This window comes from Lonchura striata, chromosome 10, assembly GCF_050655825.1.
Source record: "Lonchura striata isolate lonStrDom1 chromosome 10, ASM5065582v1, whole genome shotgun sequence".
NCBI lineage: Eukaryota > Metazoa > Chordata > Aves > Passeriformes > Estrildidae > Lonchura > Lonchura striata.
In genome coordinates, this window is record NC_140712.1 from 14829281 (window position 1) to 14850105 (window position 20825).

Below are 20825 nucleotides of genomic sequence, written 5' to 3' on the forward strand. Positions count from 1 at the left end.
TCCTCCGCCGGCCGAGTCGCACAATTATGAGAAAGAGGCGCCGGGCCGAGACCGCCGCCAGCCCTGAGTCCCGGTGCGGAGCCGAACCAGCGCCGTCCTCCGCGTCCCGCGCCTCCCTTCGTCCCCGGAGCGTCGTCCTCGCCCGGCCGCTCCCCACCCAGCCCTCCGCTGCCGCCGAGCCCAGCCCCGATAGATGGAGACAGGCCCCGCCACCGCCGACGCCGAACCACGAGCAGGAGCTGCCCGGCGGGAGGAGAACCAGAGTCGGCGCCGAGACCCAGCCCGGCCCTGAGGAGAATGGTGAGAGCCGCGGGGCGCGGGGGTGGCGGGGCCGGGCGCGCCCGGCGGGGAGGGGGCAGGGACGGGGCCGCCGGATCAGACCTGTCCCAGCCGGCCGCCGCGGGTCCCGGCCGCCCGCGCCGCCGGGGCCGCCTCCCGCCGCGGCTCGGGCTCCGCGCTGCCGGCGCCGCTCGCTCCGGGCCGCCCCGAGCTGCCGGCCGGGAGTGCCCCGCGCCTCGGGGCCGCCTCCCGCCGCGGCCCGGGCTCCGCGCTGCCGGCGCCGCTCGCCCCGGGCCGCTCCGAGCTGCCGGCCGGGAGTGCCCCGCGCCGCCGGGCGCGCTCTGCGCGGCCCCTCCGCGCCCCGCGGACACACGGCTCCCCGCGAGTGCTGCTCGTGCGGCACGGCGGTCCGCTCTGAAACCGCAATTCGCACGGCGTAGTGCTCAAGGCTGCAGCAGTTCTTCCCTTCTGGTCTTGACACCTATGCGATTTTTGCAGTTTCAACGTGTTGTGCATGAGGGAGCATATGTATACCTAGACTTGTATGAGTGTCCGCAAAGAAAACACTGTTTCAAATCCGGCTCTATATTCTGACCGTTAAACGGTTCTTCATCCGGATAAGTTTATTCCTTAATATTTAAAGAATTTAGGGTGACTTATCGCATCAAGTGCTTTCAAGTAATTTTGCAAGTATAAGTGTAAAGTCTGAATATATGGATTTCTACAGTCTGTTTGAACTTCTAGTAAAATGCTTTGTTTTATTTCACGGTGTTTTCTTAAAAAACACGGGAATTGGTGCCCATGAATCTTTGATTTCTGAGTACATCTGTGAGCAGTGTGGAAATGTGGGCTGTGTTGTTCTAGAAACTGCAAATCCAGCACTCCTCTAGGAATAAGCTGAAAATACAACCTTGCATTCTGACTTGAGTGCTTGGCATCTGCCACTTGCGTGGTACTTGCTCTTCTCACCTGAAGTGGTTTGGTGTTGGGTTTAGTTTTGAGGAGTGTGGGATTTGCGTTCTTTTATTTAATTTTTTTAAATTTAGCTCTGGTGGGTGGTTTTCTTGGTGCTGACATAGCCTAGAAACGTAGATTGGTTTTAACCATCATAGTTCTGTAAATCTGAGACTCAACAGCCTTTCTGGCAGTATAGTGTGTTTGCAGTGTTTTATATTTGCTGTGTGTTTATCAAATGTTTTGAAACCTCTGTTAAACAGGTCTTTTGGTTGAGATGAATATAGGACATTTTATGCGAGCTCATTTTGCTAAAAATTTCCCTGCTGCTCCATGACTATTTAGCAACTTTGAATAATTGCTGGATGGTGTCCAATATTAAATCAGGAATTATTCTAAGGAGTGAGTTGTTCAATGTGGCAATTCCGGCTGTTCAGTCTTTTTTTAAAAATGTGTCTGTGTGGGTGAGATAAGTGTCTGCTAGATCATCCTTCATACCTTCTGGTAGGAGGCCATTCTTGACTTTGCTATTTCAAGGCAGGATGGGGGAAACCTTTGTACATGTGGAGCATTTTAGGCTGAATTTGGACTGTTTGTACTTTAGTTTCCTGATGTTGTACTTTGATACTTTTTTGCTTGCTTGAGCTCAGCAGTGGAAGGGTAATGTTCACTTGTCATACAAAGGCACCTTGAAACATCACCTTGCAGTGACAGTTATCTCACACTATCTTTATCAGATCATCTATCTCCCCACGTGGATTATCTTGGAGAGAGTTACTTCATTGTGTTTTAAACTTTCATTTATTTTCTTGTCCCTTGAGGCTTTGCCTAACTAGTCTTGCTGCATTACCATTTTGTCTTGCCCCATCAGCCCAGCTTTCCCGCTCTGCTGGTGATAGACTGCAGCATCCAAAGTCCTTTCTTTTTCTCATCGTTATCTTTGCCACTTGCTGTGCTTCCCTTTCCTGGAAACGTTGGACCAACACCCAAATTTTTCATGCTTCTGTTTCACGGCCCATTCAGGAGGTGCATTTCTGTTAACCATTCAATCCTCGTGGACAGTCATGACAGATGAGCTGTTTCTGAACAGAACAGTATTTTTTGAACTTCAATAACTGACTCTGACACCATAGAGTTCAGCTATACTGGTTTGTGCTTTGACATCAGAAATGTTGCAAATAAATCTTTAAGAGGACTTGTCAAAAATCGTGTGTGAAGAGAGATACTTGATAGAATTTTTCAGTCTTGAAAGACTTGAGAATGAATTTCTATGTTGTAAGGTTTTGAAATACCAAGACAATATGAAATGGTACTTTTCATGCCAAAATATTTAACCTGAAAAACATGTCTGTTTCTTTAACCGATATTTCTTTCTTTTGGAATTCCAAGTTTCTTTCAGCAGTGTCTATGTTGGCTGTGATATTTACATGCCCTGTTTATTTCCTGAAATAAACAACATTAGTTCTGTTTATTTTCCCCACTTTTTTAAGGGCAGACTGATAGTAAAATCAGTGTGTGTGTTTTTCAGAAATGAAGTTTTGGTTTTGAGATGATGTTTCTTGTGTCTCTAAGTAATTCTGTCTTGGTGCATTTTACCTTTAGTGGTTGAAATTTCAGCAGCTGACTTTTCATCAGATAAATTACTGAATAATCTCATTCTCTCTGTGTATTTGGGCAAGATACTTACATAATTATTATAGCCATGTCATCACTTTTTAGCTCTGATACTGACAAATAGCGGTGGCCCCTGACGAGTGAATCTGTGCTTCATTGGTTCTACAAGAAATAGTCCACTTGACCTGTGGTAAACTTGAACTTTTGTTGCACACTTTCTTTGTATTCTCTGGCCTGAAGCCCTCTTTCCTCTATTGTAGTCTCTGCAGTCTTGTTATTGTCTTTTTTTTTTTTTTAATTTAATCCCTTTGCTTTCCTCACATAATGAGAACGTTCAGGTGATGGTGTCATATATCGTGATACAGCCAGCACTGAAAGTGGTCTACCTAGTCTTTGGTTTCTGTTATTTTTATTATGAGAAGCTTGGCTTTTCTCATGCTTAAATGATGGGTGTTTTTGTGTTTTAAGTAATAGAAAACTAATCTAACAAAAGAACAGAAAAAGTAAACTCCCAAAACCTTAGTGTTGGCCAGCTTTGCTCCCAGTCCTGGCTCAGCACAGGATTAGCTGGGCATCCCTGCTGCTGTGCAGGAGGGCAGGGAGGATGTGCAGGAGGGGATTTGTCTTTTTGGTAGCAGCCGACCAGCTGCACCTTAACTGGGTGGGACCTGAGCAGCAGTGGGGATTCCAAGAGCAATCTCCATCACAGCTGTTCACTGATGGAAGGAGCTCTAGTTTTCTTGATGAGTGGTGAGTGTATTTCAGCCTTTACACTTGTATTTTGCTTAGCATGTAGAATGTGAGCCACTTTTAGTGCCAGGTGTGCTGGACCCACAGAACAGCCTGAGTTTGGTTTTTTTCTCCCCAGCTATTATAACTTCTGCACAGAAGAAAGGACCACGCAGGTCTAACTGCTGTTAGGTGAGCAGAGGACAGTTCTTACTCCTGTGGTCTTTCCAAGAAGGAAATGCCAGTGAGCTTCTGATGGGACAATGAAATGCAAAAAAACAAGAGAGAAACTGTATATGACTTTTTTTTTCCTTCCCAAAAATTGGGTGAAGTGTGTCCGGAATACAGGGAATAAAATAACTGTATTGCTAATCGTGGTGCTGCTAGTTCTGAAAAGCTGCTTTATGGAAGGGCAGAATATTTAACTGTGGCAAGTGGTTTGACAGCATATGGTATAAGGATGTTGCAGGATTAGTCTGTAAGATAGATGTGATTGATTGCCAAGGAGAACTTAAAGTATGGTATCAAACTGACAGCACATTAAAGCTTGATTTTTTAACTTACGCGTTTTTTGCCCCCTAAACTAAAGCAAAGTTCCAATGCTACTGAAATGGTAGGCTTGGATAGAACCTTAATTATGGGGATTTATGTGTTTTGTAAATGCTAAGAGTTGCATTACAGTTAGTTTATTTAATCTTTATATTATTTAGAGCAGTATAAGTTTTTTTTTCCCTGAAGATTTGTACAAACTCATTCTAACTTAAGCTAGTTCATGCATTTGTTGTCACATTTTCTGAAATGTTGGAACACTTTGTATTGCAAATGTGCAATTGCTGAGTTAATATACGTCAATGTTTCATTTGTTCTCAGCTCAAAAAGAATGGAATAAGATTTGTGTGATAACATATCTGTTGATTTTTCTACAGCTGCAAAATCAGAATTGTAGAGGCTGAATCAGTAATCCAGGTAGTACACTGCTGCATGTAGTTGGACAACTGATGTTTTTAGGTCATCCAACTCCAGAAACAGCTATTGTAAATCCTCTGTGAAGCTTTTATGGGACTTCAGCCTGTCTGTGGAGAGCCCTAATTTACATCATATACAGTCCAACACCAAGTGCTTATTTTGTTTAAATGCACATCATGTGTTTTGCAATGAGCATGCACCAGGCCAATACACAGTTTCAATGAGTGCAGTTGTGTGCTTATGGTTTGTGAAAATTATACACATGTGAGTCTTACCAAAGTGTACACTTACTGATAGTAATTCAATAGCAAGAATTTGAGGCCTCTTTTTGATTTGGAGAGCATTGGACCTCTTTTTCAAGATCTGTAACAGCCTGGTCAAGCTTTTTGTTTCTTTGTCATGATTCCCAAAGCCTGGTCTGGATGACTCCCAGTGCTATTGGATTCTGCCTTTAATTGTTTACTGCTAAACTGAGCAGATGTAAGGAAAAAAAATAAAAATGGAAAGAAGTTGTAATTTTGAGAATTGGCATATTAAGTTCTGGTTTGCTGATTTTAATTTTTTGGTTTGATTTTTTTACTGACAACCTTTTGGTTGATTGATGAAGTATATTTTTGCTGTGTTACACTAAATCATTCTTGCTCGAAAATACTTTCTCAGTTACAACTCTAAATGAGATTCATCTAGGTGTTCAGCCTTTCACCATAACTCTGTAATCCTCAAAGCCTGGGAAGGTGTCTGTTACAGCTTAGTCGGTGGTAGCACAATGGTTTTTGTAATTGAATCCCAGCTTTTCTTCCCTGCTTTGTTTCCACTTACCTCTACTTATTTTCTTTACCTTATCTACTTGATTCTTGTCACCTCTGTTAAGAATTTTCACTTTGTAGTCCTAGTCCCCTGACTTATGCTGGGTTGAATTTTGCAAGGTGTCCTTGGTTTATGGTTCTTATCCAAATGTCTGCTAATTTTTTGTCTAATGCTGCAGTTTTTGTGAGACATGGACTTGAAAAACTTGGCTCTAAAAGTTTAAGTTTATTAAATAAATCTACATTTATGCCTTCTGCAAATGGATTTCCAGATGCTTTGTTAGGAGAACTTAATTTCACAAGCACATATTACTTAAAAATTTCTAGGGTTGTGCTCTCTTAGAGGTAGTGTTATTTAGCAGTCCAGTCCTTCCCACTCTTACTCATTTTATTGACAATAACTTTTCTGACTGACCTGGAGTGCTTGAGATGTGTTGCAGGGTAATTACCTCAGGTTAAGGGTTGCTGTTCAAGCCCTTTGCTAGCTGTTCCGAAAGCTCTTCTTAAAGGTGTGTTGTAATCCACTCAAAACTCCTATAAAAACCTGGCTGTCTCCCTTTCAGCTGTCCCTTTGTGCTTCCTTGTGCTCAGTCACTGGGGTTCTGAATTGAGTAAACTTCCCTTCACCTCCTGTTTTTTTTTTTTGGGGCGGGGGGATTATTTTGTTGGTCATTTCCCTGAACCAGCTTCCACGTGACTGCATAAATGCTGGTGCTGGTATGAGATAGGTTGGGATCATGTGCAGAGGCTTAGGAAAATGGGATTGTGGCACCCTGGACTTGACAGGAGCTGTGAAGCTGGATTGGAAGCTTGCTCCAAGGTGCCCGAGGTTTGGTTTGTGCTATTGCATTAGGAAGTATTCCGTTACTCTGTGCATCACCCATGGACCATGAATGTTTTCTGGCTCTCACAGGCATGGATGGAGCTGTGCCAACACAAGTCAGGTTCCATGGCCTTTCAAAGTATAAAGCAAATTGCTTTGTAGCCTTGTCTAATTGTACTGCAAGCACATGGTGACTATTCTTGAATACTCCTGTATCTAAATTCTTCTTCACAGAGGATGTTTTTCTTGACCTGCTTTTCTGAATGTGTGCTAACAGATTCAAGATCACTTGTTTTTACCAGATGTGCTGTTCTCCAGTCTGTCTCAGAACTGAGCTGCACAAAGATGAGTTTGATCCCTCCCATTAGGTTTTTTCTGTTGGCAAGTGATTCACTGCTGGTAACTTGTCTCATGTAACAGAATATTGCTGGGATTTTTTTTCCTCAGTGTTCTTAGCATGCAGCATATTTGCTTTTTAGTGCTGTTCCCATTCTTGTTTGACTTTCTCAGGAAGCTGAACCTGTTTCTTTGAGTTAGGAGAAACCAAAGCTGCATTCTACTAATGTATGTGCCAGAGCTCAGCACAGCAGCCATGTGGACAGGTTCAAAGACAGGCATGCTGCTGTACAGCATTGCTAAAATTGCATGTAGATTGGCTTTGTGCTTTTAGTGTAATGCAGGATTCTAGTTAGTTAAACAGTTTCCTTTCAAAGCCTGTCCCTGGTGCTGCTGCAGGCCATGCAAGTCTTTAGGCATAACTTCAGTCACCTGGATAGGTTAAATTATGCATGTGCTTAAGTGACACATGATTAGAGCCTAAAAATACCAGTTGTGTAATTACAGAATTGTTAATTAGCTTTCTCTTCAATTATAAAAATCAGTTAATCTGCAAGAGTAGGTGCAGTTAATGATGTTTTAAATGTCAAAATCTTACCAGTTTCACCTGTGTTCTCTGGCTGCATTATTGTCTGTAGTTTGCAGAAACCTGTTAAACAGAAAGTTTAATAAAACTGCATCTGAAGGCATTAGAACAGTTATGTGGCTGAAGATGATCTTCTGGATGAAGAGTTTGAGAGAGATTCATGTTGAAGGAACTCCTGCTCACGGTAGTAACCTTGCATTAGGGAGAGAATAATAAATCCCTGGTACCTTAGCTGACAAATATCCCAGAGAACTGTCTAGGAATGGGGCATTGTCTGGTGTGGCAGTGGCTCTGGCTGCAGAGCTGCTTGGAAGAGGCTCAGTCCTGCTTTCACAGGCTCCACTGCTGACCCCGCTGCTGCTGCTGAGGGTGCTCCTGGCTTTGCTGTGGTCCTGGGGACAGCCCTGTGAGCACTCACCTGGCCCCAGCCAGGGCCACTAAGCACAGATGTGGAGGTTGGGATGGACTTTTACCTCTTAAACTGGCATCAGCTGGCTTTGCAGCCAGAGGCATTGAAAAACAGAAATAACCACTTAAATAACCTTTGCCCTTCTAATTTGTGCAACTTCAGAAATGCTCTTGGTGAGGATTTGTGCCTTTGCCTCATTAAGCAATTGTTCTTAGTCTTGGATTCTTTTATAAAAGTCTTATGGAGAAAAATGATTGTTTAATTTTCAGCTGTAGAAAACCCACGGTTTGTCTGCATGCCGTTTTCAGTATAAATTTTATTTTACTGCTCCATGTGCAACTCTGTGACTCTTCAACATTAATTTCTCTGTAATTGTTTCAAATGCTTTAGTGAAACAACGTAGCCTTTTATGCTGCTTATATAGGGAAAGAGGGCAGAAACCTCTCATCACCCTTGTCCTGGTTTGGGCTGCCAGCTTGTGTTACAGGTGAGGGCTGCTAACAAACGAGTCCTTGTGTGAATGAATGTATCCTCTGGTTGTGCTTGGTGCTTCCTGGCCCTCAAGAGAAATATTTGGTACTGGTATAATCACAGCACTCTGCTGGACAGCATGGTGCACTAAACTTTGGGCTGTGCTTTCTTCCTGATGTAGAAAATGTGCAAGACCAAAGCTTTTCTGCCTTCAGAGAAATCCTGCTCTCAGGCTGTAGAAGGATGTTTTCTGGTCATGGGCAAGCTGCAGAATACAGGTAGACTTTGCAGAGGGGGGCAGGATTATTCACTGGAGCTAATTAGGCAAAGTCCCCAGGCTTGCTCAGTGGAGACCAAGGGGGTTTCAGAACAGCTCTTTTCTCTCTGCAAAGAGGATGTAGAAAAATTAGCACAACTGAGATAAGGTTAATCATTTTGACTATCCTCTTGGGTGTCATTACTGAGTTTTTGGGAGTTTTCTGGCAAATATAAAGATCTTGCATGTAGGACAAGAAAAATCTTTGGTAATTAATGTATTAGGAGTTGAATGTTAATTATACCATGAATTAGAACAATTCTTGAGTGCCAGATGAGAATGGTATTCTTAAACACAGGGTATCTGCCCCTCCAAAATGTGACCTTAGGCAATATGGTCTTGCTTCACTGGCAGCTCTCTGAGAAATAAAGAAATACATTCTCAACTTCCTTTCCTTCCTGAATATCAGGATGTGTGTGCATTGAAAAAAATAAGTCGTTTTGTGTGATAGATCTGTAGTCTTTCCCTGGGTGCCTAGAGCCTGTGTGCTTTTGGGGATTATTTTGATGTACCTTGGCAATATGCTTAGATCAGCTCAGCTCTTCTGCTAACCCAGTATCTTTCTGCTTCCAAAGGGGATGTCCTACTTCCCTTCTTCCCACCCTGATCATGGCCATGTGATTCTTTCTTGTGCTTTAGCTTTCTGTCCAGTTTACATCAGAATCTGTTCATTCTGATACTAAAGTTGCCTACTTTTATTTTTTCCCTGAGGGTAATTTGCTGGTTTAGGGAGCTCAGTCAGTTTCCCAGAGGGCAAATGGACAACTGCAGGTGGAGGAGAAATAGCAGCACAATGGGTGGGAGGACAGAATAGGAACTTGTCTTCTCTGACTGCACCCTCGCTTTATCATTTGAAGAACTGCATCTCTGAAAGCCAATATTTCTCCTGTGTTTCTTGGCTTTGCCAGGACCTCCACCTCCCTGCTGGTGTCTTTTGTTTCTCCAGGATGATTGTCTTCACTCTTCTCCCAGCAGGCCAGGGAGGAGCCTGTCCCAGGTATTAGTGCAGTACAGCTCAGACAGGCCTTTGTGCCACATACCACTCAGCACTGGTTTTAGTATGCTGGAAGAAATTACCATAAATAGAAAACATTTTCCATGTGAAATCATGTTGTGGTCTGTCAATATTATTTAATTAGTTGTTTCCCCTGCTCTGAGAAAAAAAACCCAAAACCAACACAAAATCAAAAAAACCCAACAAACAAACAAAAAAAAAGAGGGTACTTTATTTCTAAAAATAATATATTTAGTTTCTGAGTAATTATTTAGACTTGTGGTATTTAACATAGAAGAGCCTCTGAAAGCATAGAAAGCTCAAACAACCCTCAAAAACAGGGTGGAAATTTTTAAAAGTGCCTAAATAAACATTGTATATTATTTCAGACAGTAATTAGCTGCTGCTTTCACATTTCCTTAACAAACCCAGTTAAGTTTCTTCTTTGCACTTATTCTAGTACAGAAAGCACAAAGTACTTGAATAGTTTTAGTGGAAAACTTTATCTTCTGGTAAGAGTTGAGGTACACGGATGTCTCCTGAATGCTGTCAGGGTTCTTGTACCCCGAGGTGGGGCTGTAGTCAGCCCTGAGCAGCTGCAGGCTGAGCTGGCTGTGAGGAGAGCTGCTGCTTTGTCTTGACAGACACTGCAAGTGTAACTGAATCCAGTAGCTCTTTTTTATGAGCTGTAGTTAAAAATGCTTAAGTCTTTGTAATTTGGCAGTAGGTGAACTATAGCAAATTCTTGTTTTGGCTTGCTTTTATGCCAGCTCATCCTACTTTCTCCAGTCTGTTCTAGTTGCTCAAGAAGTTTGATCACTCTAGAGCTGAACAAAACGTTTGCTTCCCCTGCTGTGCCTAACAAATACTGGCACATTGGTGTGCACATGTGTACAGGCAGGGAGAATCCAAACTTCCAGATCTGTTTCAGTGGGTCTTTGGTTGTGTGTTTGGAGATGGGCCTCTTTCCTTGTTTCAGTAGTTTTGATTATAAAAATAAAGTTGTTTTCCCAGATACTCTGTCTAAACACATGTTCTGTGAAATTTCATCATCCTTAGCAGTGATCTGGTGCTGTCTCCTATTTCATGTGCCCAATAGTGTGTTCTGTTGCTCTTCCTTCTCACTCATGCTATTCAGAGCAATATTATTGATCTGCCATAATTAATATGGGCAAAGGCTTTCTTGGGTTTTTTTTAAATATATATTCAAAGAGTTGTCTGAGGCCAGCTATGTCAAAAATTCCTTTGTGATAAAAAGTTTCCTTTGCTCTAGTGAGTTAATAATAGCCTGCTTAAGTCAGGAGGCACCAGAATCTTTGCTGTGATGATAGAGAAGTGTCTTTCTTTGTACGACATGAAAAATAAGTTAGATCTGTAAATTGAACAGGCTAAGAAAGTGGTAGAGCAGGACAAACAGCATCCACCCTTCCAGTTTGCTTTTGTAGTTGTAATGTGCTTCAGCACATACTGAATTAATCAGATGTTCATGCACTTCATGAACTAGAAAGGGAGGACTTCCCTTAAATCTGCAGCTCAAATATTGCTGCAGTCCATCCTTGCACGAGGTGAGGGGTTTGCAGCCTGTGAAGCTGTCTAGGAACAGTGGCTGCCAGGGCTGAGGTTTCTCATCAGGGAACAAAGCGGAAACAAATTGAGGGCAGGATTAATTATTTGGCTGGTCACATGCACCCTTTCCCACTGCTTTATTTCCAGAGGTGGCCACCACTGCCTCCTTTCTTGCATCTGTGACTTGTATTCCCTGTGTGAATGTGGAAGGGACTGGAGGTTTCTTGAGGAGGACAGCAACCACGTGCCAACTGTGTGAGTTGCTTTACTGCTGAAACCATGCCCCAGGCCTCATTCCTTCCAAAAATAAATCCAGAGTTTATAGGATTGTCTGTTCATACACCCTCTGTGGCACGTGCAAGGTAAGCCCAGCACTTGCCAGAAATGTGAGGTATGAGCTGAAGGAATCCTTTCATGTAGATCTGGTGAGCCAGGAAGCTCAGGGCTTTCAGCAGCCAGCACAGTGTGTCCCATCTGTCCCTGCAGAAAGGACCAGGGAGAGGCAGCAGCCCTCATAGCCACAGAGATGTTTTGACCGACTTAAAAAGACTTGGCATCATTCTGTGTGTGTGGTGAGTAGGAATGCTGACTCTACCTTCCTGCTGGTCCTATTTAAGAGAATGTGTAGGCTTGCAGTCTGCATCTGGTAGGATCAGAATGGCCAGAGACTGCAGCAAAATCTCTGGTGCTGCGGGAGTTGCAGAGGATGCAGGCTGTACAATTGTATCACTGTGGATAAGGAAGGGAAGGGAGGCTGGATGGTTGAAAATGCAAGAGATTTGAGGTTGGTTTATACGGGTCATTCAACATAATTAAAAGTGGATTTCAGGTGAGGAACCCTATGAGAAAAAAGCAAAGACTGTATGACAGGCTTGCAGACATTCCGAAGTACTTTGCCACGATTTTTTTGTTTGGCTTTTATTTTGTTTTAATCTCATTTGAACAAAGTGAATATTAAGAGTGAAAATGTTGGCTGAAAAGTTGTAGCTATATTTCTTCTAGTTACAACTACACACTCTTTCTCTATCCTTTTCTTTCATCCATGGAGCTAAGTTTTAAAGAATAAAGAATTATTTTCATCTCCTTTGAAAACACACTAGTTGGTTGCTTCTAGGTCATAACTTCACTATATGCTTTGAAATACTTTATGGAATGCATCAAAATGCACTTGGTCTGTGAACTCAGAGGAAGTAATTTATAGATTCTTTAGCAGGGGTAAAATTTTCTAGCGTGGTATTTCATTGGTTGGGAAGACTGTGAATGTGAACTATTTCAAAATCAATTGATTTCAGCTCACAAAAATGAAACTGGTTTATCTTCTGCAGTATTTTTTTTTTCCTACCAATATTCAAAATTCTGTCAATGAAAGTTGGAAAATAAAAATTAAAATGCATTTCTCTCCTTACTTCCCCTCAGCTTTTCTGAAGGCATGTTCAGGAACAGCTTGCCATCTGCTGTGCTGACACAGTCTCAGGGAGTCTCTGGTTTTGGCAAGTTTAATTACTGTATCTGGTATAGCTGGGCACTTAACTCGGAAGGTGTTTATTGTTATATCAGCTGAGAAAAGCCAGTTTGAAATTACACCAGTGGGTGATTGTCTTCTGAAATCAATTGATGGTTCATTCCATAGTGACCTGAGCTATCTCATACTGTAGAATCAGTTGTGAAATATTTTCTAGGTGCATATTAATATTTATGCCTTTTGGGGATGGTGTATGCATTTTCAAATGTAATACTTTCTGAAAAAGAGGAGTAGTTTTATGGCTGGTCTAATTGCAGAACAGCAGAGACCTTAACCTATTAATTAAATTTTTTTTTTCAAAATATGCTGCATTTACTCTGAATTTTCCACTGAAGGACCTGCATTGAAGTTAGAAGTTAACTTTCCCAATGATATGGATGAAGTAGATTGAGTTTGAATGTAATAAAAATATACCAAAAATATTAGGTCTGTGGATTCTATTCTGGTGCATCAGGGTTAAAAGTCACCACTTCATAATGCTAAATTCTGTTCATTAATTTAGGGTATTCTTAATTAAATGAATCTGCAGAAAAAAAAAAATCCCTAAACAACTGAATTATGTGCTTTGTAGTTGTACAGTGAAATAATTCTCTCAAAACCAGCCTGTTCTCCAAATAGCAGATTGGAATGATTTTCATCAAGTTTGAGAGAGCTGTAAAAATCCCTTTTGACAAATCCTGATTACCCTTTGCATCCAAAACTGCACGTGGATTCAGGGACTTCTGTGGTGGCTTCATTACATCAGAGAAGAGCTTGATAAAACAATAGCTGCTCTGTTACAGACCTGGATTGCTGTGAAATCTGTTCAGAGCAAATCTCCTGAACTGTTTAATAAAAACTAGGATTGTTGAAGGTTTGTTTTCAGCACTAAGGGAGCCATTGAGAGGAAGATTCTTATCTTTGCTCTCTGGCTCACTTGAGATCTGCTTCCCATGTGCAGAATTGACAGAGGGTTTTCTCTGACTGCCCATCTTTTCTTACTTGCTTCAACAGTTTTTATTTAATGCGAACCCAGTAATTTTTTTGCTGTCAGACAATCTATTTTCAGGACTTCAGCAATATTTTCACTAGAAAAGAACCAACTTCTTGTCGATGAAGCTGGTTGTTGTTTTAGACTAATAAGTAATCCTGATGCAGCAGGTAAAATATCCTCGAAAAAATTTTCATTTGTAGTGGATTAAACAACAATTAAGATTAAAGCACAGTCCTTGTCATTTAGAGTGACATTCTTCACAGGGATGCATTAAAGCACTGCATAAATATCTTCTGGCTTTGGGATAATGTCTGAGCCTCTGTCTTTTGAGTATTGCACATATGTGTACTTCCTATGGAAGTCAGTACAAAAAACGGAGGTTGACTGATATTATAGATACTGATTCAATCACAAGTTTTGTAGGTGCTCTGTGTGTGTTATCTGGACAGACAGCACTGTTATTCTGTGTCAAAGAGTCTTTTAAATATAGTTCATAATACTAGCTGGCTAAATGCTTTGTTTTCCCTCCCTCTTTTAAAAAAGAAAACAAAACCCCCCAAACTAGAATTATAGAAGTATGTAACTTGAAATTGAAGGGAAAACTAGTAAATTAAATGCCTGGGGTTTGACAGAGCCAAGAGTTTAAAACAAATGGTAGCAAATATATGGCATTAAACTACCTAACTTTTTTATCCCTTCCATCTGCTTACTTAGCTGAAGTTTTGAAAAGTTTCCTTGAATGATAAGTATTTCCTTGAGGAATTGAGGTGTGCTCTGCTGGTATTTTTAATACGAAATTTTAAGTGTTTTCTTTGGTAGATAGATGTAACTTTCTTTCAGCCAGCTCTCAACCCCATGCACAATGGCTTAGTTACTCAGCTCATCCTGGGGTGCACATTTACAGTATAATTCAGTTAATTTGTCCTAAAACCAAGTCCAGGTGTTTTACTTTGAGTGTGGTTCTTACTGCCTTAAAGATTTGAAGCACTTTCTAGAAATCTTTTCAGTCACCTATTGATGTAGAGGGGGCCCTGTAACATTATTAAAACATACTTAAAACTTTTCATTTAGTGCATTTTATTTATGTCTCCTCTTCCCACAAGAAGCTTTGTGAATTCTAAACTACTTGGTATGCATTAATCTAATTGGATATTGTATTTATCACAGTTGTTTGGCTTTATTCAATGTATGTAGCATAAAAGCAATAAGATAGAGGTTTGTCTGGGATTTCTGCCTTTCAGCTATAGCTGCAGGAGCCCAGTGCCTGGCTAGGGCTGGTTGTCTGGGCAGGGATCACAGGTCAGTCCCATGGTGTAGCACGTGTTTGGATAATGGAGCGGGTTTCTCAGATAAGAGATCCTCTGGTAAGTCACGAAGAGTGTGTGGGGTATGTATAGTTACATAAGAAGCAGTAACTTCAAGTTGGAACAATGTCATTGGACAATTCCTTGAATAGACAAGCTAAAGGACATTGTTAGTACACTATGTCTCTTAGAAATGTTTTGAATTTATCTTGTTGGCTCTAAGTGACCCAGACAGATAGGAGTGCTCTGCGGCAGCGCTAGCATGACTATTCCTGCTGCATGTAGTTTCCACTCTGTCTTCTTGTTTTCAGGCTTGCTGAAGCTTTCCTGTATTTTCTTCTGTCCAGATGGAAAATAAATGTTTTGGAAAATTTAAGGCAGTGGAGAAAGAATATAGAGTCTGTATTAATTTTTAAATAAAGGACAGATAAAATTGGCAGATCTTTTCCTTGAGAAAGTATTGCATGTATTGAATTGCCATATGGTGTAAGTAGAGATTTGAAAGATGAAATATGAGACTGTGTAGAAAGTGATATGATTTCTAAATTTGAAGCTCAGTCTATGCTGTCACTAACTGAAATCCCCATTATCAGCCCTCCACAAAGGTCACAGTTTAGCAAATTATTTATTAATTCAGGTCAGTTTTCTGATTCAGTGGGGAGCTTTGTTGAAAAATTGTCGGGAGAGATGTTGGGTTGGTGTGCACTGTTGCAGGCTCCAGGTCAATATAGTTGGGAAAAAGGCAAATTTTAGTTTTGTAACAAATGTTGTTACAATATTGTAAATTATTATCTTACAACAGTATACAGTATCACAAAAGAGTTGACAAAATAAACTGGGATCCCTTTGTGCATGAAGAAGTTCAGGATTGACAGCTACAAATATTATTTATACCTGCTGTATTTAAGTTATTTGGAAGTCATGAAAATAATTTTGAGATCTTGCCAAACAGGCAGGCTTACTTTCTATAGAGAAAATAATTCAGACTAAACTTGTTTAATAAACTTAGAGAATTTCACAATTGCTTGATAAGGCTTTGCCATATTGCTGTGCATCAGTTGCTAGAACTTAATTGTCTTCTTTTTTAAATATGTTGAATGAGAGGCTCTTAAAATACGTGGGCTAAGGGGGGAGAGTAGTAGGGGGTTGTTTTTTATTTCTGAGACTTGATCTCGTACTGTACTTTGGTGATGGTTTCTTTTTTTAAGTTTTCTTTTTTCACCTGCTATATACAAAACCTGAAATGATAATTTGTGATAAAAACTTTAATTCTGCAAAGAGACTTGCTGAAGTTATCCAGTGTGAATTTCAATAAAGATAACATATAAATCTTGAGTAGGTACATTTAAATGATCTCATTATTGGAGCTTTGGAGTGCTAATGTTATTGCTGAGTCAAACATAGTTAATATTAAAATGGCTATGGAAAAACTTCCACCTGTTACAAAAGGCCATTGGATTATCTTGGCATTTAGATGCTTCCAGAAGTCAGCAATAATTGGGCATGTTCTCTTGAGTTTGTAGTTCAGCAAGTACTTGTGTAAGTTTTGTTTCAAATAGCAATTAGAATTATTTTAGCATTGGTGAAACTGTTGGGAGAGGACATAGTTATTTAAAGTAGTGTGAAGTATTTATTTTAATCATGATCCCAGAGTGAATCATCTCTTCTAGATGACTGAATCAAATCTATGTGCTTTCTGCTTCTTCATGTTCTTCCAGAAGTACTGGAAGACACAGTCGACTTTGCTCAGAAATCAGTACAACCAGAATGAGGTATCTTGTGAAACCTACAGTTTAAAGTCTGTGCAAAAACCTTGTTGGCCTCTTTGGGATGAGGAGTTAGTAGTTACTGTAGCAGCTCTTCCAAAAAGGTAAAAATTAAGAATTTTTATCTCAATAGACAGTATCCGCCCAGCTGAGAGGTCTTAATGTAGTGAAACTTTCATAGACTCACCTGAAGAGAAAAATGAAGATAGTTCAGGAATAATATAAATTGTATTACAATTTTTCTTCTAAGTCTTAAATTTTATTTAGCTTGAGAGATTGAGAATACATAGGAAAGAATATGGGAAACAAAGTTTTTTTTCTTCCACAATTTTGAAAAGAAAGAAAGTAAACAGTTGAAAAGTAGATCTCTATATGTTGGTGCTGCTTGTGCCTTTTGCTAAAAGGCTCCTGACCCGTGTTACCCATAACCATGGTGTAAAGTGCATCTTCTAAAAATACACTGGGAAAACAGAGCACTTGGAGCAGCAGGAGCTGCCTGTTACTGGAAACAGAGTTTAGGGGGTGGAGCTGTGTATCCTGTTCAGATGATGAAAAAGCTTTAATGAGAGTAGGCAATTTTTCTTAAACAGTCTGATAATTTGCCTATTGATTTTTGACTTCTGACTGAACCTCCTATATTAACTTGATCTTTAGCTGATGAAGGAGTATTTCTTGGAGGTAACTGCTATGACTGATTTATACTCAACAGCTCTTCCTCATAGCTTCTTCCTTTTTCTGGTCTTCACAGGAACATTATGCAATAATTCTTCTTATTTACATGGAATACATCCTTCATTTTTAATGTGATTTTTTTACCCATTTATGGGAATTGTCTTTCACTCGGTTCTCTTCTCTTCTTGGTTTGTATTTTTTTTTTTTTCCTTTTTTTTTCTTTTCCCCTCTCAAAAGAAAACCAAACTCTGGAATTAGCAAATTCTTTATAAAATCTTCTGCAGTAAAGATTGTTTAGCATACAGGCATGCTTCTAGAGAGGGTCTAATTTTACTAAGAACTTCCAAGTATGTTTTAGTAACATTACAGAACTGCTTCTGCGTAAATAACTGGCTTGGGATGACTGATAAAATGTGGTGATATGTGCTGAAAATATTTGCACTGTTGAAAAATTGAGAGAAATCCTTGATAAGGGGTTAAAACTACATTCTTTAAGAGAAAAAAATGATGAATGGTTAGTTGTTTTGTTTTAGGGGCTTTTTTTTTTCTTCTTTTTTTTTCTGTTAATGGGATGTGTTTATTATGAAAAGTGCTGTTGCACATTGTGAGCCAGTGTTCCTTGTCCCCAGCTTTGATCACCACTTAATAATAAAACAATATTGCGTGGAGCAATTGACGCAATTGCTTGTGGTTTATATTCTTTGGATTTTAACATCTAGTGTGTTATGCCTGTGATCTCTTGCTTCAAGGTGTGGTTTTAGCCAGCTGGCTGAAACATCTAAGTATTAAATTACTGTTCTGTATCTTTTTATATTCTACAGGATCTGCAGAGTTAAGCTTAAACTACTGTAGTGTTAAAGTAATGCTCAGTTTTAAGAAATTAATTATAAAAATTCTCATGTAAACAGTGGGGACTCAGGCAGGAGAAAGTAGCTTCCAGAACTGGGATTTGTCTCACAAAGGCTAAAGCTTAATAGTGCTTAAAAAAACCTTAACAAGGAGCTAAAATTTTGACTACTTACTATACGTAAAATACACATTTAGTATGATATAGGTATAAATGTACATATAAACATATATCAAGTTTATTTTTGTAACAGTGCTAATCATCTGGTAAAGGTAGAGAAGAGAGAGAGCTGTTTTATGCCCAGCTCTTGTAAGGCAAAGGTGTCCTAGGAAATACTCAGCTCCTTTGTGGTGGATGGTGCACTTTCCTTGCTAAGGAACTGAGGAGATGCTGCTAAAAGATGAATTCTGAGGACAGCAGAGGAAGAGATCTCTTTCTTTCACATGCCTCTTAGGGGACAGTTACTTGGTTCTGCTTCAAAGGAGAATGAAAAGAAAACACACCAAAAAAATCCCCAATGAACAAAAGAAAAAAAAAAAAGGAAAAGGACCATAAATGGAATGGTGTATTGGAATCCTCCATAACACTGTATTTGCATATAATGTTTAATATCCTGCTTTTCCCTTGCCAGGCCTTCCTTCTCCTTTGCTACAGCATGCATTCCTATCTGTAGGGGAAGGAGCTAGGACAGTAGCAAATGGTGACCTTGGCTATTTAATTTATTCCAGGTGTGTAAAGGATTAGTTTAAATGTGAAATGCACAGTGTGAGTGCTCATTCTGTTGTCCTGCTTTTCCTTCCATGATTCTTTGCTGTGGATTGTGCATCTTTTCTCCTTCTTTCTATCTCCAGAAGTGCCTTTGCTCTGCAATTTTCCTTACTCCTGGGAAGAGTAAAGGCCTCCTTAATGTGGAGACAGACTCTGAAGCAGCAGTTTGTTGCTGTCTTGATAAATTCATCATCAAAGTTCACTAAAGCAACATATTGGAAGGTGATAATGATGAATAATGTAGGAAAGAGCTGCTGAGTCTGGGAAATGTTTTGAAAGAGGGTGAGCAGTTCAGGAGCAGTTTGTTGAGGGTCTTTATTAAAATTAGCTGCTACATTCTTAGTTGTAATAATGTCTCCATATTATCTTAAATGGATGTTGAAGTTGCAGTGAGTGAAAAATGCATCCATCCTAAACTTCTCTTATAATCTAAAAAAAACAAAAAAAAAAATCTCAATTTCTTCATCACTTTTGCAGACCTCTGATTAGATACCTGTGAATAATATCCATCAGTCTTTTTTTCCCCTTCTTGTAAAATAAAACAGTGTAAAATTTATGAAATTTTTCTAAAGGTAAAATGTAAATGTAGCACATTGCTGTTAGCAATGAAGTAATTTTAATGTAATCTCAGTGAAGATTTAAAATAATGTTGCATAAGATGCAAATTAACATTCCAAGATTTTTGTCATGTTTTTAATTTCTAAAAGCCCTGTCTGAATTTCTTTCCCAATGTGTTGCTGAAACATGACATAGGTGTTATGCATTGTGATGTTGTTCAACAACTAACTTAAGATTATTATGTAAGATAATGTTCATGTGGTTGTTTAAAGCAACTGAACGAAATTATGTCCAGTGATTAGAATAGGAAGCATTTGAAGTAGTGAGCATCCTTAATTTCATGTTTCAGAACATGTTTCAAATTTAACCTTAGAACACAGTTCAGAGATCCCAATTAATTTTATTTACTGAAAAGTATCTTGATGAAGAACAAAGGTTATGACCTATTTATTGCTAGTTGAAAAGCTTGCCAGTGTTGTTAGAAAGCTTCCTTACTCACAATTCCAAGATGAAAATTTTACTTAATTAAAGAGGGAAACAGATGAAATTAGTATAATCTCAGTTTAGTGTGGGTAATTAAAAAAAAAATTACATTATATTTTTTCTTAACAAGATATGGTAATAGTATATCTTAAAATTGTTTATGGGGTGTTTTTTGGGTACATATTTTCGTACATATTAAAATTTTTGCTATTGGAATGTTAGCTTTGAAAAATATTACTTCTATTTTTAAGTGATTTTTATATAAATTACATAATGATTCTGGTTAGCTCAACCTTTGGAGAGATGTATGAGACTCTTTTATAAGGTCATACACGGTTTTGTTAGTTTTTGAGAGAGCAAACTCCTCATATTCTAACTCTTCTTTCCTTAAAAATATTTTTTCATTGCGAAGGTATGTGATTTTGTATTTTATAATACTATTAATTTTTTTGTTTTTCAGTCCCAGAAATCCTGGATAGAAAATACTTTCACGAAGAGGGAGTGTGTGTATATTATACCCAGTTCAAAAGACCCCCACAGGTAAATGAGAAATTATGCAAAACTTCATTGCTGCTCTTTAATGTTAAAAAAAGTCAGTATTCTCATGAGTGTTAGACTGGCTTTTTGTATGAAATACTGTCTTGGGTTTGTGCTTTGGTGACTGGACATTGTTGCTCTGTGAATTTGTTAGAGATTTCTGCAATGCCAAAGTACTTTCAGAAAAAGAAAAAGAAAATCCAAATGTTCCCCTGTTCTCTTTACTGCTTCTTACCACTCCTCCTACTGATGGCTATGATCTGTTTATAGTGAGGGGGGTGTGAAAAAGAAATTTCTGAAGTCAGAAAGTCTCATAGAAATGACCTCTACTGGAATTTAAAAAGCATTGTAAGTGTAGGGTGAAGTGTGAAAATCAACCTGACAGTGTAGAAAAAAGGGGTGAAGAATTCATAGAAGAATAAACAAAACCAAGAACTGGTGTGGGGAAAAATATTACAAAAAAACCCCCCAAAAACCAAAAAAAAACAGCTGAAGAAGTACTTGCTTCTAGGGAAAACAGATAAATGGGAACTGTGCAGATTTCAT

The 20825-nt window shown here is 39.5% G+C and overlaps 1 protein-coding gene across 8 annotated transcripts in view; it reads left to right on the forward strand.

The window, feature by feature from the left end:
• The window catches only part of LOC110474258 (transient receptor potential cation channel subfamily M member 7), a 52299-nt gene continuing 31474 nt past the window's right edge, over positions 1 to 20825 (forward strand). For 3 of the 8 annotated variants that reach the window (XM_085588780.1, XM_085588782.1, XM_085588785.1), the window contains exons 1-2: positions 14539 to 14708; positions 20203 to 20282. In XM_085588780.1, the coding sequence (XP_085444906.1) occupies positions 14676 to 14708; positions 20203 to 20282 (113 nt within the window). In that variant the 5' untranslated portion in view covers positions 14539 to 14675. Of the gene's footprint in view, positions 301 to 14538; positions 14709 to 16945; positions 17093 to 20202; positions 20283 to 20825 lie in introns of those variants that run through there. The other 5 variants (XM_085588786.1, XM_085588787.1, XM_085588788.1 and 2 more) reach the window with 3 other exon arrangements.